The following is a 19323-nucleotide window of genomic DNA, read 5'->3' as shown; positions in this document are numbered from 1 at the left end:
CCTTTGTCCCTTTATAAATGCCTTATTTTTTGGTTGTAGTATGAATGTTGTCCCTACCTAGCCATATTCATTTTTTACTTTGAATTTTTCTTTCATTTTTCTCTTTTTCTCCTCCCTCTCCTCCACATTGTGCCGCCCTAATCAATCAACCCCTCCTTGTTTTCCTTATTCTTTTGCTTCTCTTTGTTTGAGCATCTTTAGCCACCAAAAATTATGCAGACAAGCTGTCAGATTTATTGCGAAAATACCGCTAGAAACAGATAATACAGTTTAACTGCCAAATTAGAATTTGCGGGTAAACCGCCAGAATTACATATCGTAATCTACTAGAACTTCCTCCAAATCATACATAACCCAACCCTAATGCACATGCGAATGGCATAACATAAATGAGCTCACTCGAATTAGACGTGCCCATATGGAGATAAAACATATCAAAACATACTAGTTGTACATAAAATTTAATATATTAAAAACATGTTATTGGCATATTCAACCATCACAAAAATAGGCAAGTAACATTTTCAGCAACACAGTAGGGATGTATATGTATTTAGCTGACTCAAATTAGGGCATACTCACCTTCGATCATGTCACCCTACTCATTTACTCGTATTAGGCCATAATTGAAATACACTCACAGTCCATCGACTAACACCAACTTAATAGTTAGGGGAATACTTACTTTTAGCCACCACCAGTAAAAAATACTGTTCACAATTGAATGATTTCAAATAAGGCACAATTGCATATGATTATCATCAAATCACATGATTCACTTATGAATAACACACACAAACACACATTACAAAAGGTTAGGACCCACACCTATCTATGTAGAGAATGGCTAAAGGTGGAAAATAAAGGTTGCCAAACGTTGAGGGAATCAACAACGACTACCAAAAGGCTACTAATGCTATTGACTAGTGGCACATAGGAAGTGACAGATTGCGATGGTTGTTGATTGTGTGCAACAGAATGCAATAGTTGTCGATTGTGTGTGACAAAATGCGATGATTGTCGATACAAAAGATAGGGCGACAATGAAGTGAACAACATAGTGCTATTTTTGATTTAATGGAAACAAACAGAAAGAAAGGAAAAGAAGAGATAACCAGAAGAAGAAACACCAAAAATTTCAGCAAAAGAGAACTACAACAACAAAAGGAAACAATACGCAAAACAAAGTGGAGAAAGAATGGGAAGTGGGATGGAAAATGAGAAAGAGTTTTGGGGAATAATTCTCAATTTTTTTTAAAAAAAATATTAAACAATATCCTAACAAAAAAATATTTACTACTGTTGCACATAACATGATTCAAATTTAGGACTAAAGGAAAAGGAGAATGCTTAACTATTGAACCAACAGTCTCATTCTTACTAACAAATGTATAACAATTAAAGAAAAACTTGACATGCCAAACTAGATATTGAGACAAAATTCATAAAAATGGCCGCCATTTCACTAACACTTAACCAAAAAATCAATAACTCATTTATTTTCTAGAAATGCATAGATAATCTCAAAAATCAGAGCGTGACCACTCTCTCTCGATTCACAAACCTGATTCTACTAACCCCTAATTTTTGGGATGTTACAAGTGTGGTGTAGATACCTAAGTATCTGAACCTATTTACTATTGTTCATTAGGCTAAACAATTAAGGTTAAAAGAAATTGACTAATTGATATTGTATATTGTGAATAAAAATGGTTAAATGAAATTGGAATTATGTAAATGTTTCTTATTAAGTTCGATGGAATAGTATTGATTTGAATTGAATTGTATAAATTAGAAATGTTATATGACTAAAATAATTATATGTGTTCCAAAATTGATGTGTTATATGATGATTGAATGATGTATTGAAGTATATAAATATTTGATGAAACTGATTAAACGACATTGAATTAAGTTGAATGGTACTATCTAAATGGAATTGCTTTAAAACTGCATCTGATGATCTCATCTTATTGTTGTTAAATGTGGAAACAGAAAAATCATATAGTAGCTAAATTATTATAATAATTGTATTTGAGGTGAACTTAATATTTTAATTCCTATAAACTTACTAAGCATTTTTAATGCTTACTCTATTTCATTTCCTGTTTCTATAGTTGACATTTTGCAAAACCTGTCTGTTGGATCACTTTAGAACTCACACTATCCAACTTTAGTCTCAGTAAACTTTTGAATTGTCCTTGACTCGGTTATGAGGCATGTATCTAGGTTTTAACGTGAATAAGTGATTATTATAATATGATAGTGAAATGATCCAGATATACAATGTTTGTCTTGAATGTGCATATGATATGTATATAGTTTTGATGTGAATGAAAGTTTACTTGGAATGATGATGACTTTGGTCCTTTGAAGAAATTCGAATTGAATGCTCAATTGGTATATTATGAATGAGTATGAAGGTAATATAGCAAGTTATGGTTAAAGTATTTGAATGATTAAATGTGTTTGTATAAATGGTCAAATTTAAAAGTTGAATGGTATGTGCTTTGCAAGTAAAGGTATTGTATATGATGATGGAATGTATATATGAAATGTCATGTTTTGATGCTTGGATATAGTTAAATAAATTAAATGATACATGTCTTGATTTTGAAAGGTAAATGTGCAAATAAGGATGTTGATGCTTTGAATGCCTTGAAAATTAGTTTGATATAATGAATTTGTATTAAGATTATGCATTGTTACCTTAGTATGAAATGTATAGATATGATTGCAATTTGAGAATCAATTATGGTACTTTAGAAGGTTAGTTGATCTTAGTAGAACTATGGTATTTTGGAAAGTTTTGACTAATATTTATACAGTTTGGTTGTATGCCTATAAGCACTATTGTATTGGGTTGTAGATTTGAGCATGAATGGTACATAAAACTTATGATTTTGACTATCTTGGTAAAAGTATTGATACTAGGGACCAATGTATCGGTATATTACGAAATGAGCAGTGTTTTGATAATGGCAGAATGTCAAAATGGTATATCTACCATAAAAGTATCAGTACTTGTTCCTTTAGTATCGAAACTTAGTTCCAAAGTTTTAAAATTTTTCAAAATGGTCCTTTTTTCAAGCTTGAATCTATTAAACTTTGTTGTATGCTTGATTTAGTATCTGCTTTGTTCAGTCTCTGCTTTGTTCATAACTTCTATTATGCGTATATTTGGAATAATTTGATTAATATATTATAGCTTTTAATTTAATTTTTTTTAAAAAATCAAATATGATTTGAATTTCAAATGGTGTCATAAGTGTCTTGTATGTCGTTATAGGTGTGTAACAGTCATCTTTCTATAGCATCCAAAATTTCAGCAAACAAATAAGACTGTTATAGTAAGGGTTGAATGCAATAGTCAAGTTTATTGTATAACCAATTTTTTATATTTTATTTTTACCCTTTATATCAACTTTGAATATATAAAAACAATTAAATAAATTTTTTTACTAAATTAGTTTTTTATAATAACCTCTTCTCTCAATTTTAACTAAAAGTATATTAATTATATTTTATTAAATAAAAATAATATTTAATAAATGAAATTACATTTATAAATTTTATCAAAGATATGACCTAAATCTCATTAGTTAATATACGATTAATATATTATAGTTACTTAATTTAAAAATTTTAAAAAATTCAAATATGATCTGAATCTCAAATATTGTTATAGTGCCTCGCATGCTATTACAAGTGTATAAAAAAAGACATACTAAAAAGATTATTTGTATATAAATTCATTTAATAAAATTCTTTTAATGTACTTAGAATTTTTATAAAGTAAATTTATTTAATCAAATATTTTAATAAAATATATTTAATATGGTTATATTAACCATTTTTTTTAGATTGGTGTTTATATATATATATATTATAAATATTATAAATATATGTGCTGATTTATTTTTTATATAATATTCTCATTTATCACTTCACAATAATTGTGTTGTTTGGTTGATTGGTTCATTTATTACTTTCCCACAATTAAAAAAGTGGCGTCTCGAATATGTATTTCCATTTATAAGAAAATAACTTGTTGACTCAGTCAATAATAATAATATGAATCAGTTTTTTTTTTTAAGTCCTCAAATCTGACGGTTGATAGTAGCCGACTTGGGTAGTGTTGGCAGATTAAGACATGAAAAATATTTAATTTAAGTTTAATTCAATTCAATAAATATCTCATACTTTTTTTTACATGATATTAAGTATGAAATTAACAATAAAATATAAATTTATTTGGTTAATACAATAGATACGTTCAAAAAGACAAAACATGCTCCACTTAGCCCGATGTGGGTTTCCCCTGTCTGTGGATCACCCTACAACCCCTTTCATTATTCCCCACTCAATTTTCTTCTTTCTTTTTTCTTTTAATACCAATTTAATACCAATATAAGTAAAAGTATCACGTAAGAGTTAAATTATATTTTATCGTATTTAGTAATAAAAAAATATAAATTAATCTATTTATATTAGATTAAAGAACAAATCGGTCTTTTCGTTAAAAAATTTAGGTTTAATATAACATTTGGTACTTGAACATGATACTTTTTTCCTAATTTGATACTTAAATTTTTTTTAAGCCCAATTTAATACTTGAACTTGATATTTTTTAGTAAACATTTATTGATATACATGTAAAATATAAATATAAATATAAACACAGGTAAAATTTGAAATTATTAAATATCTTAATTTAATAATTAAATTATATTTTTAATGTAATCATAAAACTAAAATAAAATTATTAAGACACAAAAAATAAACTAGATTAATTACAGTAATTGAATAGAATTAAAAATAAATGATTTGAATCTTGTATTTTTGTGTTGGACAGATCATGAAGTGGTCCAACATGACAAAAAGTTCCTATGTTTTATGATTCATCAAACCTCAATAATTCCTCCTCTCTCTTTTAATTATTTAGATCCCATGATTGAAATAACCATAAATAACCCATCTCTAACCCTGTAAAGCCTCGTATTTTGTTTTAATGAATATATTTTTTTTATTATTTTTAATTATGAATATATAATATAAATTTTATAAAAATACACAAAGCAATTATAGAACGCAAATATATATAATTTTATTAAAAATATTTTATAGAAAAATAAAATAAATTCGAAATTTGAACTTGAAAATTCTAATGATTTGGATAAGAAAAAAGAAGGGCCTTCCCATTGCCTTAAGGGTCGGATGTTCATCCATCGTTGATTTTTATAATCTTTCCATTTAGATCATTACACGTTTCGAATAGCAACTGGTCTTTGAGGTTGGTGCTTATCTGCCATCGAAGAACCTAATTTTTTTTTTTAAATAAAAACACAAATGGGTGAAAGAATCCAAATGGGGATTTTTTTTTTTTAATTTATAAACTCAGTTAAATTATTGCCCACGATTAATTTAGAAAGCCCATAAAGCCCAATTGGATAAAAGACATTAAAATAAATTTAAATATATTAATTAAGTAAAACATTTTTTTTTATAAAATAGATTACAACAAATATCCGAGTTGATAGAAATATCTGCAAGTAGTTCTTAAATTGATGATTATTTTAATAAAATATTATTCTTGTTGAATTAAATAAGGTTAATCAACATCACTAATTACCCTTTTAACAATTTTCTAATACATAAAAGTGTACCTTTTTGTGTATGGTGGATCCAAATATGGGTCCAAGTTGATGAAATGTAGGGCCAAATTTTATGTAATATGCAACCATTTTACCTATAATTTCATTTTATTTAATCCAATCATAAATTTGAGATAAGAATGAAATTTACATAATATTTGTTGAAAATGAAAGGCGTTTAAAAACACCATTTAACTATGTCATTTGCCTTTTGCATAACTCATAAAGTTTCATTAGGAAGACCTCACATGCACCATCTCAAATTTTAATTTAATATAAATCGATGAATTACGAGAAATACGACAAAGTTCGAGTTTCTTTTCAATAATATTTCAATTTTTCTACATGTTGAATAATAATTTGATTCTAGTAGATTGAGCCAACGTAGAAGAATACAGGTTTGAGTACGTTGAAGTGCATTATCCTCTTATTTATAGAATGAGAAGGAATTATAAGTAATTTTAGACATTATGTCAAAAAATAGATATAATCGGAATCTATTTTGAGATAATTTAATTGGATACCCCAAATACCAAAATTTAAATGAGAATAAATATTAACATAATAATTAGTCCTCAAATCTTAAGAAAAACCAAGTGGCAACACTAAAAAATGATTGCAAGTTTGATTCTAATACCCCAATTGTCTACTTTTGATTTCTATTTTGGACAAAGATTCCTGGCAATTTTTTTATCATGATTTATTTTTCAAAAATTATGATTATTTATACATTTTTCTATTTTTTATTTTTTTCTATTTAAAAAAATTAAAGGTGTATATATCACGTAATATATTTTTAAAAAAATAAATTGATTGAATTATTAATAAAAATATATATTTCAGAAAATAAAAATCACTAAATAAATAATAATAAAAATAAAAAGTATGTGGATTCAATTTATAAAAGCAACCATTGAGAAAGATGTGAAAGCAATGAAAATGAGAGGATTAAAACTTGATCCATATCCCTTTTTATTTTATATTATTTGTAATTATCCCCTACTGGTCCCTTGGAGAGTGGTTCAATCATTTATGGCCTAAAGTCCAAGTATTCTAATTATTTTCCACACATTTATTTCATTTGGACCACATGCTAATACAAAAACAACCCTTTCTTTTTCCTTTTCCTTTTTTTTTTTTACCTTTGATATTTACTACAAATATAAAAATATTATGAATTCATAGTTTAATGGTTTTCCTAGATTTGTTATAAGATTTGAGATTTAAAAGACTTAACTCGATTGTCATGGATATTATTGTCAATGTAAGAGGACATAGATTCGAATGCGCTGAAGCACATTATTCTCCTATTTATGGGTTGGGAGGGACTATATATAATTTTAGGCATTGTGTCAAACAGAGCAAATATGATCAAGATTATTCAAACAAATTATATAATTTGATCCCACCGAAAAAAATACTAACATACCTTAACAGAAAAGACCAATTTATTCTTTGATGTAATTTATCTAATTTTTTATCCCAAATACTGTTAGATAATAGTTAAAAGAAAGACAGATGTAGAGGTGCATGATGAAGTAATAGCCATTTCTTCCATTATTTTAAAATCCCAACAAGTGTACTTGAAGATTAAGAAGCCTTACTCCATCCATTTCCAATTGTCCATACCAAAAGAAAAAATACAAATTCTCCATTAATTTCATTGCTTTTCCAAGTTGTTAACAATGGAGGATGATTCAAATCATTTCTCAAAACCAGAAACTCCCAACACCATGAAAGCTGAAGCTGAAGTAGAAGAAAGAGACCCTGAAAGTAATTCTTCTCTAAGTGAACCACTTTTGAAGAGAAACAGAACCCTTTCTAGCAATCCATTAGCCTTGGTTGGAGCCACTGTCTCCCATATTGAAAGCTTGGATTATGAGTAAGTAATCATCTCCATTTGATCTTTGTTTGCATATGATATAGTTTATCCATGTGTTATTGATGCATGCAGGATAAACGAGAATGATCTTTTCAAGCATGATTGGAGAAGCAGATCCAAAGTTCAAGTCCTTCAATACATATTCTTGAAATGGACTCTAGCTTTCCTTGTTGGATTGTTAACAGGATTAATTGCCACTCTTATCAATCTTGCTATTGAAAACATTGCTGGTTACAAGTTTCTTGCCATTGTTGGTTTCATCAAAGAGGAAAGGTAAGGACTTCCACCGTAATTAACCCACATCAATTGGATTGTATTTGAAGAGAACCTGAAACGGATAGATGATTTGCAGGTATTTATCAGGGTTGGTGTTTTTCACTGGTGTGAATTTTGTGTTGACCTTGGTTGCTGCAGTTTTGTGTGTGTGTTTTGCCCCAACTGCAGCTGGTCCTGGTATCCCTGAAATCAAGGCTTATCTTAATGGAGTTGACACTCCTGACATGTTTGGTGCTACAACATTGCTTGTCAAGGTCTGATTTTTGGGCTCTTCATTTTTTTGTACTCCACCAAGAATTTGCTTTGAAAAGTAATAGGTTTAATCATAGTTAAAAATAACTCTTTGTTGTTCTCAATTTTAATATCTGAGTAAATTGGTTCTTCTAAAAAAATTAAAATAATTTAATCTCTATCAATTTTAAAAGTTAATTTTTTTTATTTTGATTGGTATAATAATTAATTTCGATTGCATAATTTACACATTCTATTAATTTGGTCATGATTTAACAAATTTAGTCTATAAATATGTAAATGTTGAGGCAAAATTTGTTATTTTTTTAGAACCAAGATCAAATTAACAAAAAATGTAAATATCAATGGCTAAATTTGTTATTATACCAATCAAAATTATATACAATTGATGCACACTTTCAAGATTGACAGGGTTATTAATTTTCATTTTGTTTAGCTTATTATTAAATTTTTGAACTTTCAACAGAACATTATTAGGAGATGCATCCACAACCCCGAACATAAATCCTAAAGAGTCCCTGAATGAATGATAAAAAGATTTGCATGGTGATTTTCTTTTTTCCAAACTTGTAGATTGTTGGTAGCATTGGAGCAGTTTCTGCTGGTCTAGATCTTGGGAAAGAAGGGCCTTTGGTACACATTGGGAGTTGCATTGCTTCATTATTGGGACAAGGAGGGCCTGATAATTACCGTCTTAAGTGGCGTTGGCTTCGTTACTTCAACAACGATCGTGACCGTAGAGATATTATCACCGCCGGTTGTTCCTCGGGTGTTTGTGCAGCTTTCCGTTCTCCAGTGGGAGGTGTTTTATTTGCTCTCGAAGAGGTTGCGACATGGTGGAGGAGTGCCCTTTTGTGGAGAACTTTCTTTAGTACAGCAGTTGTAGTGGTGGTGCTTAGAACATTCATTGAAATCTGCAACTCCGGGAACTGCGGCCTCTTCGGGACCGGAGGGTTAATCATATTCGATGTTAGTGATGTTAAAGTCAGCTACCAAGCTATGGATATAATCCCTGTGATAATCATTGGAATCATTGGTGGGCTTTTAGGAAGCTTGTATAATCATCTTTTGCATAAGATCCTTCGGATTTACAATCTCATTAACCAGTAAGTTCGCACGTAAATCCGAAATCGATAATCCTAACTTGCTTCTCGGTTCGTAATGACATTTTCTTTTTGTTTGTTGTAGGAAAGGGAAGTTGCATAAACTACTTCTAGCCCTCAGTGTGTCTCTCTTTACTTCGGTTTGCCAATATTGTCTCCCGTTTTTAGCCCAATGCAAAGCTTGTGATCCCTCTTTTCCGGAGGTTTGTCCTACGAATGATCGGTCTGGGAACTTCAAGCAGTTCAACTGTCCGGATGGCTACTACAATGATCTAGCTACCCTTCTCTTAACAACGAATGACGATGCCGTTCGAAACATTTTCTCGAGCAACACTCCTTCTGAATTCCAATATACCTCAATCTTGATCTTTTTCGCACTTTATTGTATCTTGGGACTCATTACTTTCGGCATTGCAGTTCCTTCGGGTCTCTTCCTCCCTATCATCCTAATGGGCTCGGGTTACGGTCGACTTCTTAGTATGCTTTTAGGATCATATACGAACTTAGATCAAGGGCTTTATGCTGTCCTCGGTGCAGCCTCTTTGATGGCTGGCTCGATGAGAATGACCGTATCGGTTTGTGTGATCTTCCTTGAGCTTACAAATAACCTTCTTTTGTTACCGATAACAATGATAGTCCTTCTCATTGCGAAAACCGTCGGTGACAGTTTTAATCCTAGCATCTACGAGATTATACTTGAACTTAAAGGTCTTCCTTTCTTGGATGCAAATCCTGAACCGTGGATGAGAAATCTCACCGTTGGTGAACTCGCAAATGCCAAGTCACCTGCGGTCACTCTTTCCGGGGTCGAGAAAGTCTCTCGGATCGTTGATGTACTGAAAAACACTACGCATAACGCATTCCCCATTGTTGATCAAGATGTGCCGGTGCCAGGCACTGTGATCACTGGTGCAACAGAATTGCATGGACTGATCCTTAGAGCTCACTTGGTTCAAGCCTTGAAGAAAAAATGGTTCCTAGCCGAGAAACGACGAACCGATGATTGGGAAGTTCAAAAGAAATTCAACTGGGTCGAATTATCCGAAAGGGAACTAAAAATCGAACAGGTCGCCGTGGCACATGACGAAATGGAAATGTATATGGATTTGCATCCCCTCACCAACACGACACCTTACACAGTAGTGGAAAGCATGTCAGTGGCTAAAGCCATGGTTTTATTCAGGCAAGTCGGACTCCGGCATATGCTTATCGTGCCGAAATATCAAGGAGCAGGGGTGAGTTTACGTTTACCAACCTTATAAAAATCAGCTTATTGCGCCATTTTTGTAACAAATTTGCTATATGGTTCATATACAGGTGCCTGCTGTAGTTGGGATCTTGACAAGGCAAGACTTAAGGGCATACAACATTTTGACTGTGTTTCCTCATTTGGCAACCCACAAAGTGCAGCAAAAACATAAATAATTAATAAATGATATTATTATGAAACAGAAAAAAATTAGTAATAGCAGATTTTATGGAATTTGAGCCACACATCTCCATTTATTTTTGTTCACTTTTCTTCTCAGTTTTGTAGTATAATCTTTTTACACCGATGCAAGAAAATCATGCATTCTTTCATATTAAACTTGCATTCGTAAGCATCTCTCGTTTTAATATAATTGCTTGCTTATAACAAAAAAAAAAAAAACTCGGCCTAATTTAAAATATTTCGGGTCGAGACCATTTTTTTATGGTAGAAATATGAAGGAGATCTGAAACTAATGCCCCCATCAAATTTATCACTCAAAATAACAACAATTAGCAGGAATTAATTGTCTTAAAGTTGCTGCATATGATATGTACTTATGTGGTTTTACAGTTTTTAAACAAACTCCTAGTGACTCGACTTTGTTCAAGTATTCTTCCATCCGTAAGCTCAAAAATGGAGCAATTAGGGTAACATGAAAACAAAATAAAAGATCTCAGAATCGCCTTTTGATGAAGTCTGATGATCCTAGTCGGTAGCTTGTATATAAAGGGTAAGCTAATCTCACATGTATATGTTTTAGAATATTACTTGTTCAAGCAACCTGTTGTCTGGTAACCGGTTGCAATTTACCATGGTGAATCAGTCATCGGTGCCGAAGTAACGATCACCAAACTCACCCATGCCTGGTATGACACGAAATTCCTCATTTAGTGCAACATCAATTTCTGAAGTAACGATTTTCAGTGAGGGGTAACGTTTGCAAACACAATGGATTCCTTCAGGTGCCTGCGGTTTTAGGATTGGGATCAGTATGTAGGAAAAGAGGTAAAAGAAATACGAAAGGAAAGGTTGCAATCTGGTGGCTGATGAATCTGCAGCCAACAACATAAACTCACGGAGATGAGGTTTAGGAATATAATGTGAGATTGTGGAACTCCTTTTTGTATGAGTAGTTCGATGGCTTGGTTAGCCGAGTTCCCTGCAAGAAGAGTCATTGAAATGGTTTCCCATTGGAAAGCATTAATCAGTCAATTAAATGAATAAGTAGAATAAATCTATGCATTTCTGAGGACCGGAACCTGAACTGACATCAAATGTGTTCTAGGAAATATTTTAAATATATCGAAACCGATGACAATATTCCAAAATTTGACAGCCAGAAGAATTTGCTAATTTATAATTTCTCTCGACTAATTCTTTCCACTCAAACCGATTCATTAACCAAAGGAGAAAAAAGATGTGGAAAAGCTTATAAAACAGCTTTTATTTTCTTTAGCCTAGTCTTGCAACAGTACAGTGGCAACAGATGTGAGGAATGGATCGAGTAACAAGCTTACCTGTAGCAAGAACTGGATCGAGAAGAAGAACATGGCGTTCTGAAATATCCGTCGGAAGCTTCTCATATATAAGCTAAGAATATTCAAGAAAGCAGATTATGGCTAAGAGTTAATTATATGTAAAACCTAATGGCTTGAAGATCCCAAAAACACTACTAACCTGTTTCCCATCATCTCCCTCACGATGAATCAAAATTTTTCCAATTTTTATTCCTTTGCAACATGCACGTAATGCGTTTTCCATGCTTTCACCACTGTTTAAGAATATTCAACATGCTTTCACCAATGTAAAATAACAAACGGACCAACCCAATACCTGATTGAAAGCTCACCTTCGGACAATGGAAACGCCGCACAACTTTTTGCAAAAATCAACCCCAGTATATACCGTTGCTGAAAAGAAATAGCAACAAGTTTCAAAGGTAAGTAAAGTATTAATTGTTTCCATGATCAGACATCTTAAGATGAACAGAATTCCATCATTCTTGTTGGAAATCTCCCAATTGTACATGCTCAGAAAGAACTAGAAGTTTCCATAAATGAGAAAAACCGACGTTGATATATGATTAAAAATACCTGTCGGTGTTACTACTTGCTTCTCAGTGAACGGCAGATGTCCAAGACCATGCTCTACCACCTAAATCAAATTCAACAAACAATTAAAATTTTCATATTAAACACACAGGGAAAAAAAAAAAGTTTACACATGGGATATAAAAGTACCAGACGAATAAGCCGATCAGAATAGAAGACAAAATCATGTTTAGAAATGTCCCGGTCTCTAATCAGAGTATGCATTCCTCTAATCTGCACCATAAATATTACATATGAAATAACAAAGAAAAAAAATAGACATAAAAGCTAGAAATAAATTACGTATTAAACTAGGAATAAATCTAAGAGTACAAGTGATATCGTATGTCTAATGAGGAAAGAAACTATACTTGAGGGAGATGCATTTAATATGTTCTACACAGAAATTTCTTATTTTAATCTTTTAGTTTGTCTAAGAAAATAAAAACCACCCAGTTATGCCAATCTTCAATACCTAGCTACAAAATAATGTGGCAACTTTCCATCATCAAGGCGAACTCACAATTGACATAAATATTTAAGGGTAATATGAAAGAGCTGGACATGAATAAAACACAGATGAAGAGTTCCATGCTTGCTAGTAATGAGCAATGGTAGTTAATGACAGATATGAGTTACCCTACATGATGAAACAATTTATAAAAGAAATAAGATAGAGATAAACCACGACTCCCTGATACATACCTGAAATGTTGACTGAATTACATATACATTGGGATATATTTTGCAGAGATCATGCTGACCGAGCTTAGTGCGGATATGTTGCACAATCAAATCAATGGCAACATGATTTTCGCCTCCTCGAGGGATAATGACATCAGCATACTTCTTCGATGGCAACACAAAATCATCAAATGCAGGCTTGACAAACTTTGCATACTGCAGAAACAACACAATGTTGCGACATAATTATTGAAGTTTGAAAGAACTAAATGTAAGGTTGTCTGGTTATAGCATGACACCAATTACAAGACAAGTAAAATTAAACTATGTTGCATGTCTTGGCAAGTATGAATCTAACCCCACGGATCTATTCTCGTTCAGGAATACTTTTCAAAGTATTAACTTACAAAGCAAATTATGCTATAGATAGGCTTACTTGTTCAAGAACAGAATTTACATCCCTACCCCTCTCAACTGTATCTCGTCTTATTCTACGAGCAAGCCTCACATCAGCATCTACAATACATTGCCAAATAAAATAGTGACCATTACAACCCAAGAAAGCAAGAATGAAGAATACCAGCTTAGAGGGGGGGGTAAAAGGAAAACAAAAACATATGCATCATCGAAAATACAAGCTCAACCGACACACAAACGCATTCAAACTCATTCAACTAAGTGCAGCCGGCCATAATGTTCTTAAGAGTAATTTGTGGTGACAATCCCTGGGGATCGGAGAACCCAAAAGTAAAATTTGTAAAATTGATTCAGCTGGTTTTCAGAAAACAACCATTGTTAATAATTCCTCTTCTGCTGGCTGGCTGACCATAGGCTATTTAAAACTTAAAGCAGTCTGTAGTGAGTAGTCATTACACAGGTTGACTTTAAGCCTGTTATAAATGGCTTTCCAGATCAGTACCTTTTTCTAGATATGCATTTAATCATAATTTAGTTTCTATCAATCTTACATTTCATGTTATTGAAACTCAGCCATGAATTTTGTTTTTGGTGGTTGGTAATGGCTACGGGTTGTTTAACCTTGACAGCTGTGCATGATAATACATTTTAAGTAAAGAAAAGGTGTGCAAAAGTACCAATGTCTAAATCAATCATCAAAGATGCCATGATGGTAAGCAACTAGATAAAAGAAGACAAACCTGCATCGACAAAAATCTTCATATTCATTAGGTTCCTCACACGCTGGTCATGGAAAACAAGAATTCCTTCCAAAATTATGACATCAGAAGCATTCACCTAACAATGTATTGAATACAGACAAATTATAAAAACCTTGCCAAATGACAACTATTGGATTACCATCAATGAATTCATATAGATATTTTGTAAAAGGAAAAAGAAAAAATATAATCCACGTGCCCAAAACAATGGTTATTAGTTCTTAACTGAACCAACGGAGCTCCTTCCAGAATTATTAAAGAAAGTTAAACAAAAACCGAACTAATTACCTGCCGAAAACTATCAGAAGACCGACGATGAAGCTTAAAATCATAAACTGGGACTTGAACCGAGTGCCCAATTTTAAGCTTCTTAATACACTCCAAAAGCTGTTCAGTATCAAAAGCATCTATACAAAAAAGAAAAAGACATGCACAATCAAAAACAATGCCATTCAAAATAATAAAAAGACAACAAAATCAGCAAACAACATCAAATTAATGTACCAGGATGATCAAAATTATACTCGTGAACTCGTTTTAACTCTTCTGAGTTTAAACCACGGTAAAAGGAATCCTACATTTATAGAAAAGAAACAAATGTGAGCCAATAGTTCAATAAATTTCAGGTAACTTGGGGAAAAAAAAACTTGAGTTTAAACCTGATTTACAAGAACAACGCGGTGATCGTGAAGCCGTTGGATAATCATGTCACAGACTGTCGTTTTACCAGAAGCCGTACCTCCTGAAACCCCTGCTTATTTACACAAGAAATGTCAAATTTTGCATATTTTTATGAATATCAATAGAAATTTTTCATTTAATTTTAAGATATGAAGCAAAATTATAGCAGATTTACTCAGTTTCTCCAAAAAAACACTCTTTTTTAAAGTGAAGTGAAGTGAAGTGAGGAATACCAATGACGAAGGGCTGACGAGGAACATTGGCGTCGGAAAAGGTGGTGGAGGAGACAGAGGTGGCGGTCGGAGTACGGAAGCCGGAGAAGTGAGGTCCCGATGCCTTCTCCATAGCGTACTCTATAGAGATCGACCCCTCCGACATCTTTAAAAATAATTTGTTTATTAAAAAGAAATTTAAGATTTCAACTCAACAGTTGAAACTTAGAACAGAAATACAGTAAAGTGGCTGCGCTCTCAGCTTATTCCATTCTCTCGCTCGCAATATATAAGCTAAAACTTTTTAAGCATGTTCTCCTTCTGTTCTTCATTATTTAGCGGAGTATATAATTCTTTCCTTCATTATTTTATTTGGTTAAAATATGTTATAAGCCCCTGTATTCTTCATAAATTTGGATTTTAGTCCTTAAACTTTTATTTTTATGAATTTAGTTCCTCTACTTTTCAATTGTTACTACCGTTAAATAAGCTTAAATTCTTAAAAATAAAAGTTTAGGGACTAAACTTTATATTTGTGAAAAGTATAAGGACTTATAGTATATTTTAACCAAATAAAATAATGAAGAAAAGTATTATACTTGAGTAAATAACAAGGTTGTTTGCACCACAAAATTTGGTCAATTGGGGTAAACCGTAGTTTGAATTAATTTAGATTGACAAGTTGGATCATGAATCAATCGGAGTACTAATCTAGTGAAGGACATTGACCAGTCGACCCGAAAACTAGTATCAGCAGTTGAATAGTTTTTTTATTTTTATTTTTTTACGAATTCTTAATGATTTATTTAATCTAATCCAATGGTCTAATATCTTCGGCCAACCGTAAGTAAAGAAAAAGAAGCTCTTTAAAAAGTTTTAGCCTATTTGTTTTCCTCTTTTCTTTCATTCGTTATTTTGTGTCAGCATGTTCCTGAGATGGTCAAGTAAGCTAACTCCAAAAAATTTTAGTTTAGTCCTTAACAATATCATCATTTGACATTTTAGTTATTTTTATGTAGTTTTTTTATTAATATAATAATAAATTTAGTCCTCCAATATTTATATATTTTATCAATTTCATCATAATTTTAAAAATTAACAAAAACTTTTTATACAATGCCTAGTTCAAGACAAAAACCTTCAAAACTCATAAATGGGAAAAAATTGAGATCAACAGATATAGATGCTTTATTTCATAAAAGAGATTTAGAGCTCAGAAGGTATACTTTTTGGTCTCTTTTTTTTTTCCATGTTTTTGTAAAGTTTTTTTCCTGTTATTTTTAGTGTAAATGTGATGCCAACAATTAAGCTTATAATAAGCATAGCATTAGACAAACCAGATTGTTGGGCTCATCATTTTGACCAGCCTTTGTCTTTGTCTAACTATTGCTTCATTAGTAAATGTTGAATGCCTAGAATGTCTTGATTTAATTGCCATAGAGAAATTCTAAAGGAAGGGAAGCCTACTTAGCATACATTTCAGAAGGAATCAGCAAACGCCAAGACTGGGAAATGGTCATGAAGTATCAGCGGAAGAATAGGTCATTGTTCAATTCACCATCTGCAACAGCAGCCGCTCTTTCTCACCTTCCAAATGCAGGTTTTCATTATCTCACTGCACTCTTAGACAAGTTTGAGAATGCAGGTTAGTATGTAAATGCTACTTCACAATTTCCAATGTATTTTGTAACATTATCTATTTCTACATTACTAATGATCATGTTCACTTCAGTTCCCACACTTCATCCTTTTCATATTTATCCCCGGAGACAATTGAAAGTTTGGGAATTATTCAGCATTTCAGGGAAGAAATTACAAGTGTATTGGATAAAACATATCGGTAATCTTCTTTTACAAACAAAGTTAACTTATATAGTCTATGTTACCCGGACTCTTACCTTTATCATTTTTAGACATTTGAAAGAAAAATGAATATAGCCATGTCAGACAAGTACTTTTATCCAACATTCATCCTAAGTCCAGGAATATAGACATAAAATGTATTTGGAAGGCTGTTTTATTGTAATAGGTTGACAGGACCTTATGTTCAATCAATAAAAAAACAAATGTATTAAGAAAACTTCTCTTTAACTTCATCGATCACGCCTTAAACAGATGCTGGCTGCAGGGGTAGGAAGAGATATTCTTGGATCCACTCACGTGCACTGGCTTTCCGAATACTACATGTAAATGGTTATAATGTTTCCTCAGGTATGTTGATGATTTTTGGTGTTCACATGGTAAGGGATAGGATCCTTATTGTTAGAGCCTTTTTTCTGCGCTATCTTGTGGTGTAGAACCTTTAGGTGGATTTGCTGAAGGGCATTTCTTCAATTCGCTTGGAGGATATTTGAAGGATTTGGATGCTGTCGTTGAGCTATTTAGGGCTTCACAATTTATCATACATCAAAATGAAAAATCTCTGGAGAAACATATCTCATGGACAAGTCATTTCTTGAAAAGGGGAATTATCCAACGCTACTAAATTTGCATATAAACATAAACAAAATATTATGCAGAAGATTTTCTTTTTTTAATTGATAATCAGTTAGTTTCGAAGGAAATTGTCAAGTTCTTTCTTTCTTTCCCGTATTTGATTCATGTACGTACTGGAGAATGGTTGCCTTCTATAATTTTCAGGTGAATGATGCCCTTGAGTTTCCCCATTACCAAGTTTGCAGAGGTTCGTATACAGGAGAAACATAGTGAACTATGCTGTTGATGATATACGGATGCCTTTAAATAAATAATAGTGTATACCTGATTTGCATTCTTTGCATGCTAGTTCTTCGAGTATTGGCAACAAAGATTTCCTCAGACTAGCAGTGGAAGACTACAATGCCTGTCAATCTATGTATCGTGAAGAACTCAAACAACTGGAGAGGTAAATTTGTTTACAAAGATAGAAACCATGATGCAGTGACAAGAATTCTTATGGAGTTCCTGACTCGTAGGAGTAACATTCCCTTGTGTGAAACAGGTGGGGTCGAGGAAAACGATTGGACAAACTGAAGTTTTCCAGGCAGAAACTAGCATACTGTCACTTTTCTGCAGCTGCAACCATATGCTTTAAGGTATGCTTCTCTTCGGACCAAAAACACGGGTATCTTTGAACATAATTCATGGTACCAATTCAGATCATGTAAACCAAGAAATGAAAATTTTAATCGAGGAAAGGAGGAGAGAGTGCTTAGATTAGTGTTGCAGGAGAACGGCAGCATCGTGCCGAGACAATGCAAGGAATTATTCTGGAAATTGTGCAAAGTATTACATTTTACCTCACATGAGCCCACACTTGTACACCATTTGTAGATTAGCCTTTTATGTGATAGTATAGGCCAGATATGGTAAATTAATACTGCAAAATCATGGTTGATTACCTTTCTATGCCATATGGGTAAAGCAGATTACGATGGAGTGCAAATATTGAGTTTTAGGGTTGTGCAGCACTTAAAAAAAATAATTTCTAGCTCCAAAAAGACTTTTGAAACAAAGATTCTACTAAACCAGTTGTTTTTTATTGAAATTTTTTACTTTTCAGAAGTGTTATTATTTTTCTTATCTATTAATATTAAATACAATAAATTATTTAATTAAATTGGTTAAACTGTTTAAACTGACAAATCAATTACCTATGGCTTCGATGAGTAGTAAGAAAAGTTTTTAAAATTTTTTTAACTTATATGTTTTATCTTTTTCTTTCCTTCATTATTTACCATTAGCTTGCTTTGTTTTGGTCAACCAAGTCAACCTTATTTCTTTTTATATTTTAGTTATTTTTATGTAATTTTTTTACTGGCATAATAATAAATTTAATACTCCAATATTTATATATTTTATCAATTTGGTCCTAATTCTAAAATAATTAATATTTTTTTATACGATACCTACTTCAAGGCCTAAAACTTTAAACTTATAAATAAGAAGAAAATATGTATTTAAATTACACCTAAACCCTCGTTCTTTTTATTATTATAATCACGATAATACCAATTAAATTAAAATTCAATCCGTACCTTTTAAATTCTAAATTATCTCAAGCAATTGGAGACAAAACTC

General features: G+C 32.0%; 2 protein-coding genes and 1 pseudogene across 2 annotated transcripts; 2 read left to right on the top strand and 1 right to left on the bottom strand.

Annotated features, from left to right (window-relative positions):
- The first annotated feature begins 7181 nt into the window (after positions 1-7181).
- Positions 7182-10659, top strand: LOC107926512 (chloride channel protein CLC-b). The gene is made up of 6 exons (XM_016857382.2): positions 7182-7536; positions 7609-7809; positions 7889-8066; positions 8638-9170; positions 9253-10402; positions 10485-10659. Exons 1-6 carry the CDS (start codon positions 7340-7342, stop codon positions 10590-10592), a joined length of 2367 nt encoding a protein of 788 aa, XP_016712871.2. The 5' UTR covers positions 7182-7339; the 3' UTR covers positions 10593-10659.
- A 224-nt stretch (positions 10660-10883) lies between these two features.
- Positions 10884-15586, bottom strand: LOC107926513 (uridine kinase-like protein 1, chloroplastic). Its single transcript, XM_016857383.2, has 14 exons — positions 15286-15586; positions 15031-15122; positions 14876-14945; positions 14660-14778; positions 14351-14447; positions 13630-13709; positions 13215-13409; positions 12660-12743; positions 12513-12573; positions 12269-12329; positions 12097-12190; positions 11937-12009; positions 11496-11578; positions 10884-11385 (listed from the first exon to the last, which is right to left on the bottom strand). Exons 1-14 carry the CDS (start codon positions 15428-15430, stop codon positions 11239-11241), a joined length of 1401 nt encoding a protein of 466 aa, XP_016712872.1. The 5' UTR covers positions 15431-15586; the 3' UTR covers positions 10884-11238.
- Positions 15587-16380: 794 nt separating this feature from the next.
- On the top strand, positions 16381-18694 carry LOC107926428 (ent-kaur-16-ene synthase, chloroplastic-like; annotated as a pseudogene).
- Positions 18695-19323: the final 629 nt, after the last annotated feature.

The sequence above is a fragment of the Gossypium hirsutum genome, chromosome A07, assembly GCF_007990345.1.
Source record: "Gossypium hirsutum isolate 1008001.06 chromosome A07, Gossypium_hirsutum_v2.1, whole genome shotgun sequence".
Taxonomy (NCBI): domain Eukaryota; kingdom Viridiplantae; phylum Streptophyta; class Magnoliopsida; order Malvales; family Malvaceae; genus Gossypium; species Gossypium hirsutum.
Note: the sequence above shows the minus strand (reverse complement) of the source record. Positions and strands in the feature narration are given on the sequence as shown.